At 40.7% G+C, this 25,702-nt stretch overlaps 2 protein-coding genes across 6 annotated transcripts; one reads left to right on the top strand and one right to left on the bottom strand.

The window, feature by feature from the left end:
* Positions 1 to 4,254: 4,254 nt before the first annotated feature.
* LOC105890443 (dynein regulatory complex protein 10) lies at positions 4,255 to 8,862 on the bottom strand. Of its 3 annotated transcripts, none has more exons than XM_031572298.2 (5): positions 8,591 to 8,862; positions 7,008 to 7,693; positions 6,430 to 6,663; positions 6,115 to 6,186; positions 4,255 to 5,826 (listed from the first exon to the last, which is right to left on the bottom strand). In XM_031572298.2, exons 2-5 carry the CDS (start codon positions 7,662 to 7,664, stop codon positions 5,545 to 5,547), a joined length of 1,245 nt encoding a protein of 414 aa, XP_031428158.1. In that variant the 5' UTR covers positions 7,665 to 7,693; positions 8,591 to 8,862; the 3' UTR covers positions 4,255 to 5,544. The 3 variants fall into 3 exon arrangements, with proteins under 3 accessions (XP_031428158.1, XP_031428160.1, XP_012671922.2); XM_031572300.2 differs by having other exon boundaries at positions 7,008 to 7,675; XM_012816468.2 differs by lacking the exon at positions 8,591 to 8,862 and having other exon boundaries at positions 7,008 to 8,304.
* Positions 8,863 to 9,193: 331 nt separating this feature from the next.
* Positions 9,194 to 25,316, top strand: LOC105890473 (two pore calcium channel protein 1). Of its 3 annotated transcripts, none has more exons than XM_031572295.2 (27): positions 9,194 to 9,737; positions 13,051 to 13,181; positions 13,464 to 13,640; positions 14,707 to 14,820; positions 15,919 to 16,049; positions 16,396 to 16,484; positions 16,581 to 16,615; positions 17,035 to 17,093; positions 17,240 to 17,339; positions 17,667 to 17,783; positions 18,186 to 18,310; positions 18,406 to 18,454; positions 18,912 to 18,975; positions 19,129 to 19,173; positions 19,278 to 19,334; positions 19,592 to 19,645; positions 19,863 to 19,935; positions 20,091 to 20,198; positions 20,659 to 20,730; positions 20,848 to 20,937; positions 21,050 to 21,165; positions 21,351 to 21,397; positions 21,725 to 21,793; positions 22,100 to 22,202; positions 22,503 to 22,639; positions 22,860 to 22,940; positions 23,251 to 25,316. In XM_031572295.2, exons 1-27 carry the CDS (start codon positions 9,638 to 9,640, stop codon positions 23,350 to 23,352), a joined length of 2,445 nt encoding a protein of 814 aa, XP_031428155.1. In that variant the 5' UTR covers positions 9,194 to 9,637; the 3' UTR covers positions 23,353 to 25,316. The 3 variants fall into 3 exon arrangements, with proteins under 3 accessions (XP_031428155.1, XP_042564467.1, XP_042564468.1); XM_042708533.1 differs by having other exon boundaries at positions 18,129 to 18,310; XM_042708534.1 differs by lacking the exons at positions 9,194 to 9,737; positions 13,051 to 13,181 and having other exon boundaries at positions 13,549 to 13,656; positions 18,129 to 18,310.
* Positions 25,317 to 25,702: the final 386 nt, after the last annotated feature.

Genomic DNA, 25,702 nt, shown 5'->3' with positions numbered 1-25,702 from the left:
GTTCAGTTTTGTTTCATTTAAAATCGTGATTATTGAAATGAAAGGTAGGTCTTAAGTTGAGCTACATGACTCTGGTGAGATATATTGTGGTATATTGTTAGTGTAATGCTGCTTATGCTTCAACTCAGTCAGAATACAGTAATACAGTGTGTGTACTGTAAGTCACTCTTGATCATTATGCACAACATTGATTTATCTCATTTACAAAATTTGCAGCATAATGCCAAGAAAACAGAGACTCCAAAAGCAGAAGGACAGGGAACTGCAGCAAACAGCTTGGGGTAGCAGCTCTCTTTTATCTTGGATCAGGCCATCAACTAGTAAAACAAATGAGGGAGAATCAGTAACCCTACCTGGTTCAGAGGAGCCCATCATGGATGAGGAAGGACAGACAGAGTGTATGACTGAGTTATGTTCAGGAGATAATTTAAGTTAGTTTGTTAACAAAAATAAATATTTAAGTTGAGAATATCCTACTTTGTTTTTTATTTATTTATGTATTATTATTATTTTTAATTTCATTAATAATTTTGGCGATGGGTGCCCTTTTTTTTTGGTTTGAGCACCTGCCCCCCAAAATGTCTGTGCACGTGCCTGTTGTGGTCTATAAGGTATTGTGAACAGCGCACTTTTCGGCGCCTCCCGCTTTTTTCACGGCAGTTTGGGTGACTTGTGTGAATCGTGCAGATCCGAAGAGGGTTTTTTTTAAGGGGGGGGGGGGGGGGGTCTGATTATAATTTTATCAACAGTAATTCTGGATTGCCTCCACCAAACAAGTAAATAAGAAATAAGCAAATCAGCAGCGATTATTTCCCAAACTCTGGAAAGCTGTTGCAATGGAGATTTAACGTTACTTTCAGTTTGAAGATAAGGTAGCAGATAGTGTTGAAGAATGGGTTACTTGAAATTGGACGACTTTAAATTAATATATTAAATTGAACAACATAAACACCTATACAGATAAAATAAATCAACAAGGATAGCAAAACCGATTGATAAGCAGAATGAGAACGGCAGAAAAGCAGGCAGGACGTCAGACCAAGAGACAGATCAGTGACACAGCTGTGTCCATCTTTCATGGGCCACTGGTAGAGTCCTCCTTTAGTCTCATGGGAGATGTAATTGACACTAAAAGATCTAACTGACACTAAAAGATCTAACATGAAGATCTCCACCTTTGATGCAGTGCAGACTGTGAAATATGTGCTGAGGTCTAGGGGCAAGACTGGCATTGGCATGTTTAAAAGAGAGGACATCAACATGGGGCCAGTTGATAAAACTCTCTGCCAGAACATTAGGGCTGCAGGGAGGGACAAGGGACAAGACCGACAGAGGGAAGAGGACAGAGGCAAAGCAGAAGAGGCAGGCGGAGTATGGCTGCAGTTCTACATGTGAAAGTGCCGAGAAGGCCAAGACTACTGCTCTGGCCAAAGAGAGGCAGACACGTCTCAAACATGTTAAGAAAATGAATGCAGCCAGACAGAAGGCCCTTGATATGTTGCAGGAAATGGCCAGGAAGAAGAGGAAGAAGAATTTTCAGAATTTCATTTGACTCTATGTGCAGGGTTCATACACATTTTGACCAATGGATTTCCATGACTTTTCCATGACTTTTCAATGACTTTAAACCAAATTTCCATGACCAAACATTTTGTGAAATCTCGGTGTATACATGAAAAAGTGATACAATGTAGTATTTAAATGAGAATTCCAAAGAATACAGTATACAAAAATATGCAGTTTAAGCTCTGTGTCAAACTTAGTGCATTTTGTTAGCATTTGAATATGCTTCCATAGGCCATTGAATGCTGGGCAAAATTAATTTTGAGAAAATGAGGCAGAACACCATCACAAATATTTGATATGTTAAGAACAAATATCTAATCTTTCCAAAACAGTTAGTTTCATGTTGGTAGATGCTGTCATTTTTTGCACAAAATGGGTTTTCATCAATTCAAGCTTTAATATCTTCCAGACCATTCATCACATAGGGACAGTTTTGTATACAGAGCATACATAGGAAGGTCTGTGTATAATATCAAGTCTCTAGCTTTAACATTGAGCTTTCCACAGGCCTTCAAAGATGCTGCCACAGAGTGTAGAGTAAAACTTTCGCGCAAATTCAAGCACCCCTAATACTATGATATACCCAAGCCACACCCTTTGAAGTCCATATTCTTCAAGTAATGGTATTGTAATGGTGTAATTTTGTAATTTTAGCACTAGAAAGTTTGAAGGAGCTAGCTTAAATACTTTTTAAATGGCTCTTCAGAAAACGCTGCTAAAAAGCGTCTGTAAATGCACATAACTTAGTTGCTAAAAAAAAAACAATTTTGTGACAAAACTATTGGGAGTAGAGAGCTAATATTTGGGGCTATACCTATTAAGAAGTGTATGAACATCCTTGAATTTTTTCAGCCAAATCTGAGATGGTCGAGTGGGGAGATTTTTATTTTTATTTGGACGTTTGGCATGGAATGACCAATCTGGCTATCGGCGAACATTCGTCAAAGAGCAGGCTGGCATTTTCGGATGATTCAAAAGAATAATGCGAATTGGCCACCTTCAGTGCCCACATTACCTCCGCAGTTAGGACTTCATTTTTCGTTACAGAATCGGTTATCGACGCCTGCTTGGTAGCTGACAAGAGAGACGTGCTGCTTGGCGTAGCAGTTGCCCTCGCTGTGGTGATAGGGGTTGCTGTAGCTTCGCTAGTAGCAGCGCTCTGTTTGCTTCCTTTGGCATGGCTCGTGTATGGTTAATGCCGCCTCTCCCGTGTTTGAAATGTTGAATGTTTTGCCACCACACAACCTACATTTTGCTCGTCCCGGGTTTTCGTCTGTTTTAAGCCATGACATGTACTTTTCCATTTGTAGCGAAGCAGGGTTAAATCTAGACTTCCCTGGCATTATCCCGTCCGCTTCCCTGAGTTACTGTTGCTATGGCCACCGAACTTTTCAGTTAGTATGAGAGCGTATGCCTGCTTATATTTTGAGCGTATTTCCTTTAAACGCATATTAATTATTTAAAACTCAGCGTAAATAGCCTTGAAAATATGAATATAACAAATTTCCATGACTTTTCCAAAACTTTTGGGATTTAATTTTTTTCAAGCACTTTTCCAGGCCTGGAAATTACCATTTTAAAATTCCATGACTTTTCCAGGTTTTTCATGACCGTACGAACCCTGTATGTGCCTATTCATGAGTACCACGTGACGTCACTGCGTTTAAGCGCCGCCATCTTTGTGTCCGAAAGTCTAGCTGAGCGTCGGTCACAACACAGACAATAGTCGGTCACAACCCGCAGAAAGTTAAAATGCCCTGCTTATGTTGTGCTGATGGATGCGACAATAGTCGCGAAAATTACACAAAGAAACAATTTAATTGTATACCAAAAGATTTAGATCGGCGGAATAAATGGTTGGCTGCAAATTAGAAGAGACAACTGGCAGCCAACATCTAACTTCAGATTGTGCAGTCAACACTTTGTATCTTCCTGCACCACTATCCACGGACATGTTGATTTTGTGTTCAGAGCCTGGGAATGACTGACATGTTAAGTGAAATGCAGCACGTTGATACAATCGTGAATAATTGCTGTGTCTTATCAGAGCTAAACTCTCCTGAGCAAGCTAGAGTGCTAATAGTTAGCGAGCTGTTTAGCCCTTCACTAAAGGCTTTAGCTACACCTAGCTAGCCCACATTGGCACTCTTAACCACCACTAAAATAAATCGGTTGATAATCGCTGTTTGAATTACTAAGATGTCATGTGATGACATACATATGTCTCCAGATGCCATATCTTGGTGTCGTTCACCCATCCTGCAACTGCATATTGATGTACTTTTGAAAGCCTTCAGGCTATCTCCGGTGTATGGGGATGGATTGTGTACAAGATAAATATATATGTCGGGAAAGGACAGTTGGGGCAGACGTTTCGCAGACTTTAAGGGACAAAATAGTTGCCGATAATAAATATGGATCGCAGCCAATAATCAATGTTTTTTCTAAATATCGTTGTCTTTCTGCTTCATTCAGATGTGCTGTGTTCGTAGTCATGACTGTTCGTTGGCTAACTATGAAAGCTAACTAACTAACCACTAGAATTAGACAATACTACTTTTAAAAAGTCTAAATTTTAAGAACCTATCAATAGAAAACAATACCATTATTATATTTATATTATTATTATTATTATTATATTATTACTATATATTAATATATATGACTAACTAGCTACTATTGGGTACAAATACAATGGGAATAACGGTAGAGTTGGACACAAAGATGGCGGCAGGCTTCACGGAAGTGACGTCTTTGGTACTCATGAATAGGGGTGGGCCGGGGATGTCGGGGGGTTGGTGGCAATGTAAGTATATGGATATTTGCCGCGGGGCGAGGGCTTCAATTACCTCTCTCTTTTTTGACCATACATGTGTTTGCATCCCTGGAAATGTATGTCCATTGAGTTCATCCTTTGAGCTCATCCTTTTGCTCAATATTCACAAGCCCCCCTCTGCAGATTACCTTCTTTATCTGTTAAAATATGGCATAGGCTTCATTTAATTTGATATTCTTTGCTAAAATGTCTGTCTTGGTAAAAAATAAATGATTTCCTTGGACTTGGAAAAGGATGCTGAAATAAAACCCCTTTTTGCTCTAAAGAGGCTAAAAGCACATTTCAAGGGTATTTTTGTTATCCATCTGAGGGCCGTTAGCTTTCCATAGAAGTTATGAGTAATGTTTTCCATTCTATTCTATTTCAGATACAAAGAGAGACATTGAAAGTCTGAGTATTGAAGTGTCTGTGGTGCAGTGCGCCACAGGACTGACAAAGACAGGTCTGTGGTGCAGTGTGCCACAGGACTGACAAAGACAGGTCTGTAGTGCAGTGTGCCACAGGACTGACAAAGACAGGTTTACTTGAAATACCGCAGAATGACTTATTCCTTTAACAGTGTTCAGCTCAATGTAAGCAAATCATTTCTCACACTCATCACTGCTGGTTCACTGCACTGACTCATTATTATAAACCTGACTTCACAACCATTTTTTATTATTCCACACTAGTGGAACATACAATTGAACTGAACATTGGTTCCAATAAAAGATTAAAATTAGCAATTTAATTTTTATTTATAACATTGCAGAATGCAGTATAAAAAATGTGTATGGATTCATTTGAATTATGAATATATACACTGAAACTCGACATATCTATGCCAACTGGAATAGCCGGGAATGAGATACAATAATTTTCTTGTTCATATGAATTCTGTGCATGTGAATCCATGTTTACCCTCTTTTATGCAAGACATTAACAGTGAAGCTGACAAACATGGCATACACTGACCTGGCCCTTCTCAGTGCCGAGAAACATACAGGTGTCACAGAGGTGACCCCTAACGGCCATATTGAACAGCATTGCACTCAAATCCCATAAGTTCATGGTTTAATATTGAAACAGCTACCCAAAAAATGTGAACTCTTTCCACCATTGAGGTGAAAAGAAAAGGACCCCCTCAGTATTACTTGCCCAGGTCATTTCCCCTTCTTGCCTTTCCCCTTCTTCCCTTTCTTGCCTTTGGCCTTGGCGCGCATGACCTTACGCACATGGCAGCCCCTCCAGTAGGCCTGGATCACGGTGGCGGCACGCCCCATCACCTCCCTGACCCTCTCCTCCTCCTCCTGACGCTCCTGTGCCAGCCGCCGCTCCTCCATGACCTGTGTGTACTCCACCTCCAGCACGCCGTGGAGCTCCTCCAGCTCACGCAGCTCCTCCTTCTCCTCCTCAAACAGCTGTGTCATGTCCTCCAATTCCGTCTGAGGCAAGCAGACGGAGATGAATGGTCAGCACAAACTCTGAACAGTGGGACCATGCTTTGCGCTGCATGGCCCTGTGTAGGATGCAGCTCCACTACACATGGCAGATATGACGTAATGACACAAGGATAAGATGAGGATTCATGCAGGTTTCGTCTTTAGGGATTGCCGTTAGGATTAGGGTTCAGTGGATACTGAATTGATACAGAGTTGTTACATACTGATAAGTATGTTGCTCTACAATTTACAAATCACAAACCAAACATATTTCTGATAATTCACCCATACCTGTTTTTCACCCATATCAGAGTCGTACTTCTGAATCCAGTTCTCAATTTCTGTCTCCACTTTGTATTTCCTCTTCACACAGAAATTGCAGTGGTAGTCACAGTTAACAACAATGAAAAAAATGAAATTAAATACAAAAATAAATTCTAAATGAATAAAAAACATCAATATAGTACATTTACAGTGTGCATAATAGGTAAATCATTGTCAGGCATAAAACAAATCAAATGTCTATCACATATATCAAATTGGGGGATGATCTAGTGAACATTTCTGTCACATACATCACATTCCTAAGAAGCAAAATCCTCTCACCTTGCGTAGGCCCAACTCGACCTCGCGGTTGTCTGCGATGAGGTTGTTGAGCTGCAGCCTCAGCAGGCTCACCTCCTGCTGCATGCGCTGCTGACGCCCGTCTGATGTCTTCTGGTCCGAATGGTTCTGCTTCTCTGCCTCCTGGCGGGTCCGTGCCACAAAGTCCTCCGAGATCTTCTCCATCTGGTGCAGCGAACTCTTCAGGTGGCGGATGGTCTGGTTCTTCTTGGAGATCTGGCAGGAGAACCAACAGTGACAGGTAACTAACAAATATGTATCAACATTTCACTGAAACAACCTTAAAACATGGAGGTTAAATTAGCATGCAACAGGTCAGTCAAACATTCATCATATTTCTCAATGTTGCTTATCATTTCTCTAAACCTGGGATTTAACAGGATTAATAAGAAAGTATATGCCCAATACACCTTTACACACTTTCTCAATTGGTTTATAATCTAAAGATGTGTGAATGTTACAGTCATTCTTTATGGAAAATGATGGGTACTGAGTCGAAAAGCAGAATCCAAGGATGATAGATGTTACCTATTGTACCTTTTTGCTCCTTTGTCTCATACCTCCTCATCCCTGTCTTTGATGGCAGCAGCCACCTCTGCCTCCAAGGTGGCCACCAGGTCCAGGTTGCTGTGGTAACGCTGGGACATCTCCTGCATGCGGCAAATGCGCTCCCTCTCCTCAGCCGGAGTGGTCAGGAGACGCTCCAGCAGGACCAACCTCAGCTCACGCAGCCCCTCGACCAGCCTCTGTGGGCACTCATCCCTTTGCAACGTCAGGCTCCCCACGTTCGCAAAAGTGCTGCTCGCTGTGGAACAAGCTTGGATCTTCCGAAACATGTCCTTGAGGGAGCAGTGGACAGCATGTTCTGCATCCGACATTTCCTTGGCCTCTGGCGTCTGCTCCTCTTGGCTCTCCCAAATGTGTCTCTGAGACTCGTATCTCTTGCCAACCTTCCAGTGGTCACCTATGGTTTCACTTAGCCCTGTCTCCATGCCAACAGTTAGCAGGCCTGGAGAAGCTATGACTATAGGAAGCAGGGCAATCATCTCTACTTTTCTGATGCATTCGTCTAGGATACCAGCTATGCGTTGGGTTTCCAAGGACACAAGTTTCTTTCTGGATGGGTCGACAATCTTAAGGGAGTCATCACGGGTGATTTTGATTTTGGATGGCGAACTGGAGACTGTTTGCTGTTGTTGTCGATCACAGGGAAGCATACTTGATGATTCTGTAGAAGGAAATGGACCTTCCATAAAGGAAGACACATTAAAATAATACTCCCTCAAACCTACACAATTCTGACATTGTTCACATTGTTCATATATGATGAAGATGAGGTTCAGCCTTCTATTCAAATTGGAGTAGGCAAATATCTTTCAGACCCCATAACTCCAAAGATGAAGTTATCAAGCTGTCACAAAGAGTGCAACGAGAAGAGAGATTGTCACCCAACCAGACTTAAGTCACTTTATGAACCAAGTCTAAGCATTCCTGTTTAGCCAGTAGCCAAAAGCTGGTAAATCAAAGTTCAATCGATGTAAATCAATCAAAGTGTGGGACTAAAATATTATAAAAAAGGATATTAGTTAAGACTGAATGAGCTACCTTTAAACATGTTCAATTACGTCAATAATGTATCAACTTTGCCTAGTGTTATAACTCGTGTGTACACATGCTTACAGTTGCAATAATGGATTTGTTCGCTGTAAAAAGTCCAAGTAGTTTACAATGATCTGAAAACATGACACAATACATGTAGACTTACTTATTATAACTTGTTTCTAATATACGCCAGCTGCGTTGTACTTATCTTATTTATTTTATTTTTATTTATATATTGTATTCCTATTACCTTGCTGCTATTACACATGAATTTCCCTACGGGGATTAATACAAGTTTATCTTATCTTATCTTATTACTGTGCAAACTACATCCTTCATCTTTAATTTACCTATCAGACTTCCTTCATTTTGTACACACCCGTCACTTCTGAAATATGTAAGGTTGATTAATTAAACCATATTTATATCGATAAAAAAACATCTTTGTTTAGCAGGTTTTTATGGCTGGGGCGTTAATGGGTATCGTTACGATATTGATACCATATTCACCACATAAGCAAGTTATAGCTGACGAACTTACCTAGAATGTTGTCGAGTTTTGCTTATATTGGCTTACATTAAAGGCTGCCACTTCCTCTGACGTTCGCTTTCTCAGTGTGATTTAACTTTCTGTTATGTGTCACTTTTATAGTTGACTGCTTAACTAGATACTACGTTATCTATTTTGTTCCCTGTCAGCTAACCATATGAGAAAAGTATCAACTTTGGTTGCTATGAGATTGGCATGGCAACGTAAACAGTCCCCATCCAACACTACAAAAGTAGCTAGTGCTCTCAGCGCTGATTTCGCATACGATGTTGTACAGCGTGCAACGTTCATTTTAATCTTAAGTATTTCAACAATGTTTTCTAAATGTGTTGTGATTAATCGTCATGTTTTGTTTACTATTTTTTGCAAACCCGTGACAACTCTTACTTTGACAGCCTGTCATGTTTTGTTCGAAACGGTTGACGACATGTCGTGGTGAACATAAAAAAATCATGCACTCTTGGGATACCGTTACACCGTTAGCTGAATTTTAATGTGCTGATATTTCCGGTTATATTTAAAGAAACTTTGTTACAATGTATTTATGAATAACCCTCTTACATAAGAGAAGGTATACTCAAATTACATTTATATTTTATCGTGAAGTGGACACCTGGGTTAGAATTTAGCTAGCTCCTGCAAAGTGGTCTGGTAAGTTAGCTAGCTAGCAAATCTCAACATTAACGTGTTGATCTGGTTGTTTAAAAAAAAAAAAAACTTTACTAATCGAGTGCATTTAATGCAAATCAGAAAGGACATGGCTACGTCAATCTTAATGCTCTCCTATGGAGCAAGTATTAGCTAGCTCTCAGCCATCATTATAACTTGACACCTCAGGTTCACAACAAAGTCAAACTTCCCAAGTCAGCTAGCGTTAGCAAGGATAACGTGAAGTTAAAGGCATCAGTGGAGATAGGCGGATTAATTAACTTAGTTGGTTAGGTCTGGCTGTCTGTTAGAAATAATAAATGAGGTAATCAATACAGGGAGTTTTTAAAGTACGATCACCACGATTAAACGACTTTGATTAACGGTGAAATGGCTGACGGTGACGATGATGTCCCCTTAATTTTGACCTGGGACAACGACACAAACAGCGGTTTGCTGACGGACGACGCATCTGAAAGACTCGATGAAAGTAAGTTATACATTGTGATATCATTTATTTTACTGTTCGAGGTTATGATTAACACATTTAATCGTCTTATCTGAAGTTTTAAACATGTGAGCTCTCTGCATTTTATACCTTGACGGTTTTCCCCCCGTTACTACGTATTCAGTAGACCACTTATTCAGGTGCAGGAAAGTTATAACGGTACTGCTTTGCGCTTTCTACATGTAAGTTACTCAAATAATTGTTAGCATAATGTACGCAGCTGCTTTACGATACTATTCTACTCTATTAATTGCTGATTTATGTGTTTTTGACATGTGCTAACCTCGTAAGTTAGCGTGACGTTGCGGTCATCTGATGTTCATTGTAATGAGCAAACATAAGCGTCTGTCAGACAGAGATAGTCCACATAGTTTACAGTAATCGTTGGTCATGTCACAGCAGCTCCTGATTATATCTGTGGTAATATTTACCTTCTCAAGGCGCATTTTGATGAGACTTACTACATCTGCCAAATGAGATGAAGACATTTGTCTGCAGTCCAGAAAAAATAGCCTACTTGTTGTCGAAGTAGGCTGATATATTGATCACACTTTATAAACAAATGCCTGCTTGTTGGTCATCCTTTTTGTTTGAAGCTGTTAGTTACTTTCCACCTTGAATCTGTGAATGCCTGCGTCACCAAACCTTGTTTACATGATGTTGGCAGTTGCCTATTGTGTTCATTCTAGAGATTACCAAAAGGGGATGCTGCGCATAATGGATAGAAAGTTGTATAGGTAGGTAGGTAGATGGATGAACAGATAGATGCCTACATATAGCTACACAGCTCGATGATTGATTGGTAGGAAAAGTTCAAATGAAACCAATATAATAGAACTGCACAGCCAAAACCAGTGTTAATGTGTTGGAGTTTGAACTGTCAGCTGGTCTTTGTGTCACACACACACACAGAGAGAACCAGGAACTGACTCTACTGTGTCAGCATTTAAACAGAAACCTCGCTGTGTTCCATACATGTTATCCTACCCCCACTTCGCCTCTTGTCTGCGGTGGTGAGCTGTAGGGGGTGCGTTTTGATTTTTTTTCCCTTTTCCTTTGTTTGTGTATCGGCAGCAGAGTAGCAATATGGATTTTGTGTCCTTTTGCATCCATAGATAACCATGTTTGTGCACAGCATCTGTTCTGAACCAGTAAGTGGTATTTATTGGAGTAGATAGCTGGGCCATTCAAAACTTACAATTCAATTTACAAGGCACCCCCAGAATATTGTTTCAGACCACATATCTTGAAGAAGGTGGAACTCCCAACATCCAGACACAGTTTTTGTATCAAGTCGAAACAGGCTGCTGGCTGAAGTGATGGGGACTATGGCTCTGCGTTATTGGTCATTGTTTAGTTGTGCTGTTGCGTTGAATGTGTCCCATACCCGTATTTGGTGGGTAGTGAGGGATAGCTACACAGACATTTAACTCAAGGCCGTGTCATCCTATTACACCTCTTCTCCCTCATGAACATGTGTTATTGGCCTGTTTCACCAGTGGTTCTGGAGGTATAGGAGTCGTTCAGCAATTGGAAGGTTGCTAGTTCGATCTTGACTCCTCCTTACTGTTCCTGAAGTGTCCTTGAGCACGACAGTGAACTTTTGTCATTTACCATTTGTTTTATACAAGGAACTAGTGCATGTTTTTCCCTCATTGTATGTCTGATGGTGAAGCCTGAAATGTAATGTTTGTCATGCACTACACTGCTTGCTTCATGTTAATATGCTGATATTTCTGCTTCTAAGAAGACAAACTTTGTTAGCTAGATCAGTAAGAAATTTGTTCAGACTATTCATAAAGTTGATAAGTTCATAAAGGCTCATAAAGTCAAATTGCAGTTAACCAGCCCTTCCTGTGTTAGCATTTAGCCTTCTAACTTTGTCCTTTTGGAGAGATCTTGTGCTTTTTGCCATGTCTTTCCAGCCTCTATGCCAGAATGAACCAAACTGAATTAAAGAAGACAGGCCCTTTGTTCCCTTTTTATCAGACCTCCTTATGGTTTTTGGTTTCTAAATATGTCCAACAGGAAGAAATCAAAAACAAAGTTAGCTTGCGACTGCACTGGAATTTCACTTTCACATTTTGAACAGCAAAATAAAGAACAGGCCACTGTTTCTCCAGAGTCCAAGGGTGGGATGTGCCCACTGCAAAAAGGACCTAAATGAGGTGTGACCTTAAAGGCATGTAGCCTCATGTGTTTTCTGGAATTATTTTGAGTTGTGTACGGAGGAAAAAAGTGCTAATTCATAAGGTTAAATTACTGCTGGAGGACGGAAGGACAGGCACAAACATAAATATTGTAATGGTTTAGTCAGCTCACGTTTGTATTTCCTCAACAAAACACGACACATCTACGCTTCATTACTCTCTGGAGCTCTCTTGTTGAATTGCCTTCGCTTGTCTAATTTTGGTTTGAATGAAACTTTGGTATGAAATTACAGACAATGGTTGGAGCACGTCTGTTTGGAATGTAGGCTCTCTGGAGCTGAAGTTGTCTGTAAATTGTCATGCTTCTCTGAGGTGAGGGAAAACCAAATCTCTCTGAGGTGAGGGAGAACCGAGTCTCTCTGAGGTGAGGGAGTCTCTTAGGGAGTTAAGTCTCTTAATTCCCGCTGGGTTGTTACGTGTAGCCTCTCTGACTCTGAAAGAGAGTCTTACAGATTTAGGAAATTGTCGTGACACAAAATCTTTGAGCCTTTTGATGTCTGAAATGTAACAGAATTGGAAGAGGTTTAAAAAAAAAAAAAAAAAAAAAAAAACATACTTGAAAGAACAAGTCAAATGTAATTATATGTTGTGTTGTATTCGGTAGAAGATGCATCCCAAAGATTATGAGATAAGTCTGAAAGACAACCTCCTAACTCCTGACATCAGGATGGGTGACAGGAGCTGCCTTGTCCAGAACGGACTGTACACTGTCCCTTGTGAATCATTAATCTGTAGTGTGACAGGCATGGTCAGACAGGGCACTACTGTAAATGGCTAGTATCCTGGCTGCTGTCCGGCATGGAAAGTCAGACAAACGCTACTATGGAGACCAGTGGTGACCATGATATCAACAAGGGAACGGAAGAGTGGCCAGTTCACATTTCCTCTTTTGCTTGTGGTGGTATGTCAGTGTTTTAGAACAGTCGTCTGTCAATCTCTTTAGTTCAGTGCTTTTTTTATTTGCTAAACACGCGTCGCAAGCCATGTGGATCTTGAAAGTTACATTGAGATGTGGATTTTTCACAGGCACAGTAAGTTTATTTGTGTGTTAAACGTCATACTCCTTGATCTTTGCCACTCTGCAGATGGAGGTGGTGGGTACGATATCATGAATAACACCACCATGCCGAACCCAGGACTACCAGATCCAAGCACCCAGGCTTCTATGCAACAGAGCTGGGAGATGAACTATCAAGAAGCAGCAATTTACCTGCAGGTAAATCATACAGTCAATATCTCTACCTCATTACATCAAACTTGATGTTTGTTTACATGCTTTTACTATCGTCACAAGAACCATACGGGTCTTAAGTAGAGACATTTATAAATTATGTGTCCTTAAATTGAAGGCTTTCTTGTCAGAACAAAAACACTTTTTTACCATTAATTTTAAGAAATGCAATAGCCACGTGCTTATTAATCAATGCACTAGCACACGGCCACTAATGTAATCACTACCCTTCACTCTCTTTTTCCTTGTTTGTTTGTTTTAACCCAGGAGGGCGAGAACAACGACAAATTCTTCACCCACCCGCAGAACCCACGGGCACTGAGTGCGTACCTGTTCGCCCACAACCACCTGTTCTACCTGATGGAGCTGGTGACGGGGCTCCTCCTCATGATGCTGTCCCTGTCCGAGGCCCCCGCTGTGCCCTCCCTGCGTCTGGACGTATATGTATGCACCTGATTGTGTGGGTGTTGGATAGATAGGACAGCCCAGCCAATCAAATGGCTCCTACAACATGCTAAAGTTTATTTAGGTCTGCCAGTTGTCATATGCATGGATAAGCCAGTATATATAAATTTGTTTTTAAATGTGAGGATATGGACAAATGGGAAAGATAGTTAAATGAATAGTACATATTGTGTGGTTGGTAGATTGATAGGTCATTCAAATGAACCCAAAAATGCCGTTTGAATGCTGATATGCCTTCTACACTGTATAAACTTTTTTTTGTCAGTGAGGCTGTCTATTTTGTAATTGGTGGGTACTTACTGCCATAAATAAGACAGACTAAATGACAGAGTAAATGTGTAATGAGTGGGTAAAGTGGTTATTAAGCCACTCCATGTCCATCCTTACCGATACAAGAAACACTTGAATGGCATGTTTGTGAAATCCTTTATATTATGTGACAACTCACTGTAAACACAAGGTCATTCATCTCATCAGTATCTCTCACTGCCATTGTGGTTTCTTTAGTCACCATAGAATCATGAAAGCCTATCATGTCTTACTTATCCTGTGGACCGGCTATTTAAGACTGCCTATGTAAGAAGTGTTTTCTTTCAAAGTGCACGTCTTCCGTACCCACTGCATGTGACAGCCATAATGTAAGACAGTGTTTGTTTGCTTTAGCAGAGACTCGTAAAAACTGATGTTGACTTTGCTCAGTGGGTTACAGAGTCATTCTGATTTAGTACAAGTAGGTGAACTGCACTGATGTGATGACTTGATTAACTGTAACTTTATTCTCTGACGTCACAACATCTAACCCTTTGAGGAGTACGATCGCAAATATGTGATTAGAATGAAGGTTCCATTTGATGGTGTAATAATGAAGTCAAACGACCGTTATGAATGGCAGTTAATGTAAATTCTAGTCTGTACGGTATAAATTGGGAAGGAACCTCACTCCTCAAAGGGCTAATGGCCATCCCACTCAGCTGCTGTGGGGATCTACCCTGTGGGGATCTACCCTGTGATCCTCTCTCTGACTGGGCATCCATTTCTCCTTCAGGTGCATGCAACTCTGGAGCTGCTCGCCCTTGTCATGGTGGCGTTTGAGCTGTGCATGAAGCTACGGTGGCTGGGCTTAAACACCTTCATTCGGCACAAAAGGACCATGGTTAAGGTAAGGATATGGTTACAGGACTATGGTTAAAGTAAGGATACAGTAACAGGACCGTGGTTAAGGTATGGGGACGATTATAGGACCGCGGTTAAGGTATGGGGACGATAGGACCGCGGTTAAGGTATGGGGACGATTATAGGACCGCGGTTAAGGTATGAGGCCGGTTATAGGACGGCGGTTAAGGTATGGGGACGGTTACAGGACCGCGGTTAAGGTATGGGGACGGTTACAGGACCGCGGTTAAGGTATGGGGACGGTTATTGGACCAAGGTTAAGGTATGGTGATGAATATAGGACCGCGGTTAAGGTATGGGGACGGTTACAGGACCGCGGTTAAGGTATGGGGACGGTTATTGGACCAAGGTTAAGGTATGGTGATGAATATAGGACCGCGGTTAAGGTATGGGGACGGTTACAGGACTGCGGTTAAGGTATGAGGACGGTTATAGGACCGCGGTTAAGGTATGGGGACAGTTACAGGACCGCGGTTAAGGTATGAGGACGGTTACAGGACCGCGGTTAAGGTATGAAGACGGTTATAGGACCGCGGTTAAGGTATGGGGACGGTTACAGGACGCGGTTAAGGTATGGGGACGGTTACAGGACCGCGGTTAAGGTATGAGGACTGTTATAGGACCGCGGTTAAGGTATGGGGATGATTATAGGACCGCGGTTAAGGTATGGTGATGAATATAGGACCGCGGTTAAGGTATGGGGATGATTATAGGACCACGGTTAAGGTATGGGGATGATTATAGGACCGCGGTTAAGGTATGGGGACAGTTACAGGACCGCGGTTAAGGTATGAGGACGGTTATAGGACCGCGGTTAAGGTATGGGGACGGTTACAGGACGCGGTTAAGGTATGGGGACGGTTACAGGACCGCGGTTAGGGTATGAGGACTGTTATAGGACCGCGGTTAAGGTATGGGGATGATTATAGGACCGAGGTTAAGGTATGGGGATGATTATAGGACCGAGGTTAAGGTATGGGGATGATTATAGGACCGTGGTTGTTCGCTGTTGTTTGGGACATCCTCTGTTGTTGTTTGATATGTTTTTCTCATGTCTTGTTGTTTTCCTCTCTGATGTGGCCAGACGTGTGTGCTGTTCATCCAGTTCATTGAGGCTATAGTGGTTCTGGTCCGACAGACGTCTCACCTCAGGGTGACCCGGGCCCTCAGGCCCATATTCCTGGTGGACTGTCGGTACTGCGGAGCTGTGCGCAGGTGAGAGTGAGAGCTGTGCGCCGGTGAGAGTAAGAGAGCTGTGAGCAGGTGAGAGTGAGAGAGCAGGTGAGAGTGAGAGAGCAGGTGGAATGAGTGATATGGGTGATGTGGGCTCTACTTTGGGAAGACTTTGGGATTAACTATTCCTGCATCACAGCACAACATATTAATGACTGAAAATGTACCTTTGTTCTAATTATTGTGTCAATCTATCTGAATAGACATTCACTATTCCTGCATCTCACCACAAAATAATAATGACTGAAAATGTACCTTTGTTCTAATTATTGTGTGAATTTTGTTTTCTCCTTCATTTCTCTTCCTCTCTCACTTCCTGTTCCTCCAGAAACCTGCGGCAGATATTCCAGTCTCTTCCTCCTTTTATTGATATTTTGGTGCTCCTTCTGTTCTTCATGGTCATCTTCGCCATTCTTGGTAATCTAGGGCTTTCTTTGTTTCCCTCTTTTAGACCTAGTTATATTACACCTGCTGTTCCCACTGCAATTCTGATGTTGTTGTAACCTTCCACAGGTTTCTTTCTGTTCTCGTCTAATCCAGCGGATCTAGTAAGACTCACTCTCGTTCCCTTAACACAACAGATTTTTGTTGTTGTGGTCGAAAGACACATAAATTAAGAAAATAAAGTGAAAAACGTATGTGAAAAACGTATGCTTATGCTTACAAGAATGTGAACTATTAGTGAAAGCTTAGTTGAATGAGCTCTGTTTTTGGCTATGTTGTAAAACAGTAAAAGGTTATACAGTGGTGGTAATGTGTCAGTACTGACCATATGTCACTGAACTGAAATTGAAACTGAACTTAAAGTGGCCTTCTCCAGTTCAATCGGACTGCTAACCTGTTGGCAAGCTTTTATTGAAACGCATTCTTTTTGAAAAACATGAAAAATGACTTGTACATTGTTGTGATTTGCTCTCAAAGATGGCTGTTTTGATGATCGATCCCATTCTCTGTGTTTCCTCTCCAGTATTTTAACACCTTAGAGAACAGCATTGTGAGTTTATTCGTCTTACTCACAACTGCCAAGTAAGATTCCTTATATTATTGCATCAAAATACTTTTTTTTCATATTTCTCACTGCACTTCAGCACGTGTGTATATCCAGAATATGAGATAAATTCATCCTTTCAGGTGCTGTATTGTATGAATTTGTGTGTGTGTTTGTCCCCCAGTTTCCCAGATGTCATGATGCCCTCTTATTCACGGAATCGCTGGTCTTGTGTGTTCTTCATAGTGTATCTCTCCATTGAGCTGTACTTCATCATGAACTTGGTGAGTAGAAATCTTGTGGCTTTCTTCTTCTTTTTCTAATTACAATGGATGCGGGTTGCAGGCCTAGCACTGATTTCTGTTGACCAAATGGAATGGCGACCACCGCAAAGAATCTGTGTGTAGCCCACCATCATATTTAAGTGTTTAAGTGCTCAATCCAAAAGAAAATTAAAGCTGAACGTGTTGGGCTGTATTCTGTGTCCAGCGCTGGCTTCAACGGCAGTTGGGAGATGTGAAACATTCACATTTCAAATATTCAAAAAAAAGAATTATTTTAAATGGATTTATTATCTCTATCTCTCCACACCCTGTCCCATACCCCGAAAGCTCCTGGCTGTGGTCTTTGACACGTTCAACGGCGTTGAGAAGATGAAGTTCAAATCCCTGCTCCTCCACAAGAGGTCTGCTATTGACCATGCCTTCCAGCTCCTCGTGCGTCGACAGGTAGGTTTAGGGCAACACCAACCAATCCCTTGCAGAAGATGTTTAGATAGAACTGTGTGTAAGTCGCTTTGGGTAACAAAGGTCTGCTAAATAAATACCTTAAACTTAATTTTCCCCTCAGAGAGATATATATATCTCTACTGGTAGAGCAAGGTGCTAACGACACCCAGTTCATGGGTGTGATACCAAGGGAATGCATATGCTGATAAAATGCATATTTTGATAAAATGCATATCTGTACACTTCTGTAGGTCACTCTGAGTGAGAGTCTTCTAAATGCATGTGTTTAAAAGTTATTAATTTATCCACACAAAAAACCCAAATACTGATATTGTGATCCCACAGAGACCGGATGGAGTGACTCTGAAGCAGTTTGATGATACTGATATTGTGATCCCACAGAGACCGGATGGAGTGACTCTGAAGCAGTTTGATGGACTCATGCGCCACTATCGCCCTCGGATGAGTGCCCGGGACCGCTTCCTGACGTACAAAGCTCTCAACCAATCAGTAACTGACATGTTGAGGTAACATCAGCGAATCGTGCAGTTTGTATTTACATGGTGACCATGATGACCCGTTTTAAAATCTGTATGTTATTACTATTTTTTTTTCTTTTCAGTTTGCAAGACTTTTATAAGTTCTACGAAGTGATTGGTCTTAAATGGAAGGTATGGTTTCATAGTCATCATTTAATACTCATTATGACCAAATTTAAACTACAATTTATATGCAAACTGTTGAGTATTTAGATTAGTCCACATCACATAGTTGCATGTCCAAGCTCACCAAATGCCATATTGTGTCTTCCCTTGTACAATGTGTCTTTCTGTCCTTTGTCTTGTTTCATTTGGGAGATTGTATTGCTGTTTGCTGGTTGATTTAACTACACTGAGGATTTGGTTTTATTAGATCATGCTGGTGTGATCACAGTTAAAAATACTGACCCCATTCCTGTTTCATGGGATTGTGTGTTTGTGTGTGTGCATCCATGTGTGTGTGTGTGCGTGTGCATGCATGTGTGTGTGTGTGTGTGTGTGTGTGTGTGTGTGTGTGTGTGTGTGTGTGTGTGTGTGTGTGTGTGTGTGTGTGTGTGTCTGCATGCATGTGTGTGTGCTTCTGTCATAGGCTCGACGGAGTGGGGAGCATTGGTTTGATGATCTACCACACACTGCTTTCCTCATTTTTAAAGGTAACATCGCTATCCATAATGTTTGTTTGTTTGTTTGTTTGTTTGTGTGTGTGTATGTCTGTTTTTGATGTGTCGATGTTTCCAAATCTGTTAAGAGTTGTTGAAGTAAGCCTTAGAACTGTTATGGCTGTAATTGTATGTTTTTCCCCACAGGGATAAACCTCCTGGTAAAATCCAAGACTTTCCAATATGCCATGTGTAAGTCCATTTTCTGTTGGTTTCCCTTCCTTTGTTTACTGTATGCCTATAGGATGTCATTAAGTTCAAATACATTTGTTAATTCATGTTTATTTATTTGACAGACATCGTTGTTGCTGTTAATGGGATATGGATACTGGTCGAGACTACAGTATGGAACAGTAGGTTTTTTCTTTTTTCTTTTAATTTACACAAATAAATACAGTGAACAAAAGCTATGTTTGTTGATGCATGACCAAGTAATAAATGAGCTGGTTTCTCAGTATGTATACAGTATATTTTGTATATATTTTGTCAGACACACGAACCACCGCACAAAGACTACACGTACATGCAGGATATATCATTTACAGTAACTACTGAATCTCTGGATAAGATAGGCCTTACTTTAAATCAAATGTATTTTGTGTGAGCACAGGTGACGTGTCATGGTCCAGATTTGTCCCGTGGAGTTATGTTGTCTTCCTTACAAGTACGTTTTTCTGCAACCTTTACCATACATACATACATGCATGCATTATGCCTTACAACCTTTACCATACATACATACATGCATGCATTATGCCTTTACCATACATACATACATGCATGCATTATGCCTTACAACCTTTACCATACATACATACATACATACATACATGCATTATGCCTTATACGTGTGTAATAAAGCCCTCCCTTGTCTGGTCTAGTCTACGGCGTGGAGGTGATGTTGAAGATCACAGGTCTTGGACCACTGGCTTACTTCAGCTCAGGATGGAACTTGTACGTTTTTTTGACTATTACCCTCAGATAACATACCCACACATAGAACAGTACACGACTCAACATTACATATCTAACACACAGTCAACACATACTACACATGCCTAACGTTACCCACATATGTATGAACTTAACTGCTCTATTACTGTTTTCAGGTTTGATTTCTCAGTAACTGTGTTGGCATTTTTGGGCTTGATTGCTCTGGCCTTCAACATGGAGCCCTTCTACTTCATTGTGGTTCTCAGGCCTCTTCAGCTTCTGAGGTATGTGCCTGCTTATACCAGACTACCCATAGACATTTGTCATTTGACCTTTGACCCATGACTTATGAATATGTCATCTGAGTTGCTCTTGTGTAGTATAGTGCGTTCAGAAAGTGTTCAGACCCCTTCACTTTTTCCACATTTTGTTATATTGCAGCTTTGTTATATATTATGCTAAAATCTTTTGAATTAATTGTATTCCCTCATCAATCTACAATGTGTGTGTGTGTGTGTGTGTGTGTGTGTGTGTGTGTGTGTGTGTGTGTGTGTGTGTGTGGTGCCCGTGCGTGTGTGCTCAATTACTCCTTTGACCAGGTTTCACACATCTGAATTTGTTTGTGCGTATGCAGCTTTTCAGCTTTGTGTGTATGCTACATTTCTGTATGAATGCTACGAAAGGCTTTGGACATGAGTCCCCTAATTATTCACACATTTCCTATTTTTTTTTTTTCCCTGTCAGATTATTCAAAATCAAACAGAGGTATCGCAATGTTTTGGATACCATGTTTGAGCTTTTTCCACGTATGGCCAGGTAAAATACCAGAAACTGAGTTTCTACATCCTTAAATTCTCATATCTACTCTATCTGCCAAACATGTACTCCTTACTGTCAGTGCTAAACTCTCTATCCACCACTCCTTGTCTGTAGTCTTGGCCTCACCCTCATCATTTTCTACTACTCGTTTGCTATTGTTGGGATGGAGTTTTTTGCCGACGTGGTCTACCCTAACTGCTGCAAGTAGGTCAAAGGTTTCATTCTATAGTGTTGTTTTTTGCTTAGGCTTGAACCATTTAAGCACAAAGTTCAGAAGACTGACGCTAGCATTGTGCCCTAACCCTGTCCCATCCAGCACCAGTACTGTGGCTGATGCCTATCGCCAAATCAACGTCACCATTGGCAACAGGACAGTCCTGCAGGAGGGATACTATTATCTCAACAACTTCAACAATATTTTGAGTAGCTTTGGTATGCATGCATTATTTCTCACAGACCTCTTCTAGTTGCAAAGAATACATTTGAATTATATATATTATATATATATTTGAATTATTTGTATTTATTTATTATAATACGAAGGTACAATCATAAATCATAAGTCTGGATTCATGGGATCTCTGATAAATATCTCCAGCTCTCTCTGTTTTCTTTAGTGACACTGTTTGAATTGACTGTTGTCAACAACTGGTACATCACCATGGTGAGTGTTCTGACGTGCTGGGACGCCTAAAGAAAAAGACTCTTTGTGTTGTTGTTTACGCCCCATTGAAATCTCTGTGATAAGCCCTGTGTATTCACAATATGTAATAAGTCATTTTTTAAGTTAAGGTGTTCTTACTTACGTTGGTCATATTGCAGCCATTTAGTTGTACCATGATTAGCCATAAACATACATGCTGGATAAATCGGCCATGTCATCAATTTAAAATTTCTACAAAGATCTCCACATCATCTGGAAGTGCATCAATATTTGCATGACACAATCTAACATTATATTTTTGATGTTTTCTTTTTTCTTTTTATTCAGGAAGGGGTGACCTCTCAAACAACCCACTGGAGTAGACTCTTCTTCATGACATTCTATATCGTCACCATGGTGAGAGAATTTTTTTTGATAACTGTCATTGAGCACAGAACAGTTCTTTATGGACAGCTCACCGAGGTTAGCTGTAATTTCGTTTTTTTAAAACAAGCATGATCAGCCATGGAACTAATGTGAGAGTATGGGATGCTCTTTTAAAAACTCAAAGAGTGTGTAAACAGATCACAGGTGTTCAACTGCCCTGCCACTAAACTAAAGATGTTCGGTAATCATCTGCGTAGGCACACTGCTTCTTTACATCGTCCATTACTGATAATTACCATCACTTATAACTGTTTCTTGTCTTTTTGGCCTATATAGGTTGTGATGACGATTATTGTGGCCTTTATACTCGACGCATTTGTCTTCAGAATGAATTACAGTCGCAAGAACAAACAGGAAGAGGCCCTCGAGGACCCAGAAGGTTCTAAGCTTTCATGTTTTTAATTTTTTATTTGTATTTATTTTTGCACAGTGTGGAGCGTAGACCCTTTCACATTTCACTACATTTGTTGTATGTGACATTAAATACTTGAACTTGAACTTGAACTTAATGTGCAAAAATATTTGCAAGAACTAGTTCTTTAGCAGATTAACACATTGTTTAATTACACATTTATATAGTGCAGTATGTAAAGCTGATGACATTTGATGTTACAGGTTTTTTTATTTTGTTATTTCATTTTTGAATAAGAGTCCCCTTTCTTCCTTCCTTTTTTGCCAGGTGAGAAGGGGATCGTGTTTGAGGCGGAGGTGAGCCGCGCAGAGGCGCTGCAGACCCTGGAGTTCTACAAACACACTCCGGCCAACTCCAGCCTCAGCTCCCTGCACCAGGTGTGTGTGCTCATGGAGCGCAGCGGGGTAAGTGTCTCCACACATCAAGCTTTGAGTACCTGAACTATTCTGTGATTCAGTATGTTGGCCATGGCATGGACACGCCTATTTGAAATGGCCATTAGATCCATGCACATTGTGCCAGATATCTTCATGGTTAAATGTATTAAATACTTTGTGATAGATGAATTATTTATTTATTTATTTATTTATTTTGCGTTGCTTCATCAAATGTTATGTGCTACAGCATTCCTCTGTAGTTTTCCTTGGACGACGGTCACGCACCAAGAGTGATCTCAGTATGAAGATGTACCAGGAAGAGATTGAGGTGAGTTTTCTGAGACTGATATGGATGTCAGAAACTTTTTTTCTCTTCATCATAGGACCATTTTGGACTTGTATTTGTAAATGTCGGAGCTAAACTCAAACTAATGTTTTCCTGCAGTAACAAGATATAAATTGTCGTTATACAGGCAAGCGTAGAACACAACCTATGTTGAGTTGAGGTGGAATACTTAAATCTGGTTTAAAATACTGTGAATAAGTATCAAAATGATGAAATCCAAATGAATCCCTGGTTGCAGTAAAAAAGCTATTGTATGGTATGGATTGAGACCGATGTGTTTGCTGTGTTGTAGGAATGGTATGCAGAGTACTCCAGAGGCAATCTACCTCATCTGGGTGAATCCCCCGAGAGTGACCTGGACTGTCCCGTTATCACCCAGCACAGCACCAACTAGCCATGCCTTCAGCTCACACCAACACCTTTTACCAAACGGAGCACTCCATGGACCAGGAGACAGAGTGTTATCACACCATATTCAATGGATATTTACAAATCACTCAATACCATCCTGTTGACAGAGTTACCCCCCCCCCCCCCTCACTCTCTAAGGTGTTGGAAGGACCAGGAGAGCTCAGAGACCGATCGTGTGGTTGCACATTTCAGGAACCTATTTCAAAAACTAGTTTATGAATCCAACAGTGCTGCAGGAATGGCGAGAGCGAAGATTTGGATCACAAATCCAGTTGGCTTCCCAGATGGGCTGTAAAGCTATCAAAGCTAGGGTGTCTCCTTGCCTTCTCTATGTGTTTTAGCATCATAGCTCTGTCCCTGTTGCCAGCAACTACGGTGTCATGTCTCATGAAAGCATATGAAAGTACGTTCTTAAAAGCAACTACAGGACCTTGGCTGCGACCACTCTGCTGCTGCGGCAGTGGTACAGAACAGTGTATCAAGCAAAGTCGTGCTTCCTGACATTTATTTTGTCATACTCCTCCTCACCCTCATTTACCAGACTACCACTTGCTCCTGGTTTTAATCAAACCTCTATTGAGGTGCCATAGCTTTATGATCCTATTTGGATCATGTTAATGTGTGTAATGTTGTGTTTGGATGCACTTAAATGTATTTGCCTGAGGATTAGTAGGCATCCAGCCAGTATGGGGTTTGTGAGTGTAAGACGGTCTTCTACACCACATTGCACTGTAATACTAGACTGTGCTCTTATTCTCACATGGACTATTCTGAATGTCTTGCATTTTATCTCTTCCCTCGGTTCAACACTATTTGTGACAATCATGCTTCACTAGCTCAAAGCATTTTTACTTTTCCCCCTCTCCAGCTTAGATTCTGTTAAATCAATCATTGGTTTGTTGCATCATTAAAACTTCAACCCCAAGACATATTACAGAGCGTATGGGCAGACAGTGTAAACACAGGTTACATATTTGTAGATTTCTCTATTCTTTTCTATCGCTATTTTTTTTTTTGTCATTTTAACAAGCTGAAATGTTTTAGAAAGACATTTTAAAGTCTGTGATCAATAACAGTGTAATTGAAGAGACATTGATTCCTGCATTGTTTTTTTTTTTTTTTTTTTTCAACCTTACACACATTTTCAATTGACATCCAGCCCTCCTGGACATCAGGTCATCAGGTCTACTAGACTTGTCAGCGGCCTTTGATGCAGTGAACATAGAGCACTTAGGTTAATACAGTAAACCATCATGGATGGTTTTTGCTTGGGTATGAAGAGGCTGTTCCAAAGCACAGGATCTCCCCCTTGCCTCTGAGTGTCCGTAATTCCTCATCATGGGGGTGTGGCCTGTGTATGATGCACATTAAGAGTGGGAATGGGAGTGGCTGTGGGAGCACATGTGAGTGATGTCACAATGCAATGGGAGTTCAATGTGACTGTGATGGAGTGTGATGGTCTGATTGTGAAGTCTAATGTTTTCATATAAATCACTGGGCCTCATTCCTAAAACACAACAATTTTATATATATTATTGTTCATTTAATTTTATTTTACATCAGGATATAATTTTATTCGCCTTCTGCAGATATGCTGATTTCACCGACAACTGTATTCATCATCATAAACAAATTTGGTGTTTACACAGTGTAGATGAATCCAGCATTAAGACCATCCATTTTAATCATACTCTTATATTATAATCTTACATTTACGAAGGTTTCATCAATGAGGCCAGTGTGTTTAACATGAACCACATCCTGTGTCAGTGCAATGTCTTAACTAGCTCTGGTTAATGCTGCTTCACACCCAACATGGGATGATGCACCTGTTGAAATTGTTTGTCAGTGTTTAACCCATAACATGTGCATTACATTTGTTTGTGTCATTGTGTTCTTTTGTTTATGAAATGTATTTAGACAATAAAAATGATACACTTCTATTTACCTGTGAGTGAGTGTGGAGTTTAATAATAATATTCTCCCCACATGTGGCTTTCTGATCCCGAACCATTTTAGTCTCCTGATTCTCCACCTACCCCAAATACATCTGAGGCAAGTGGAAAACTGGTGTGAATAAAATATATCCCTCTGAAATTACAGTGGAACACAATATAAGAACACCGAGGCCAAATGACAGTGGATAATTAAGCCCCCATCTAAATGTCACATGAATGAATTTTATTTTTGCGATCAATTTTTTTTTACAATGAGTTTATATAAAACACAGGTATACCATGATGTGGCAATCTTTCCATATACAGACAATACTCCCAAGACAGGATTGTATCCTAGGATACAGCATCAAGGGGAGAGGAAAAAAGCATAACAGA

This window comes from Clupea harengus, chromosome 8 (genome assembly GCF_900700415.2).
Source record: "Clupea harengus chromosome 8, Ch_v2.0.2, whole genome shotgun sequence".
Classification (NCBI taxonomy): Eukaryota; Metazoa; Chordata; class Actinopteri; order Clupeiformes; family Clupeidae; genus Clupea; species Clupea harengus.
The sequence above is the reverse complement of the archived record's forward strand: the minus strand, read 5'-3'. Positions and strand labels throughout refer to the sequence as shown.

Excerpts from the sequence above, each read along its gene's own strand:
- LOC105890443 (XM_012816468.2), bottom strand. The coding sequence starts at position 7,700 with ATGGAAGGTCCATTTCCTTCTACAGAATCATCAAGTATGCTTCCCTGT. Across the intron at positions 6,664-7,007 it reads TCAAAGACAGGGATGAGGAG|ATCTCCAAGAAGAACCAGAC; the intron begins GTATGAGACAAA and ends TTCTCCTGCCAG. Across the intron at positions 6,187-6,429 it reads TCGAGTTGGGCCTACGCAAG|AGGAAATACAAAGTGGAGAC; the intron begins GTGAGAGGATTT and ends TTCTGTGTGAAG.
- LOC105890473 (XM_042708533.1), top strand. The coding sequence starts at position 9,638 with ATGGCTGACGGTGACGATGATGTCCCCTTAATTTTGACCTGGGACAAC. Across the intron at positions 13,182-13,463 it reads AAGCAGCAATTTACCTGCAG|GAGGGCGAGAACAACGACAA; the intron begins GTAAATCATACA and ends GTTTTAACCCAG. Across the intron at positions 20,199-20,658 it reads AGGCCTCTTCAGCTTCTGAG|ATTATTCAAAATCAAACAGA; the intron begins GTATGTGCCTGC and ends TTTCCCTGTCAG.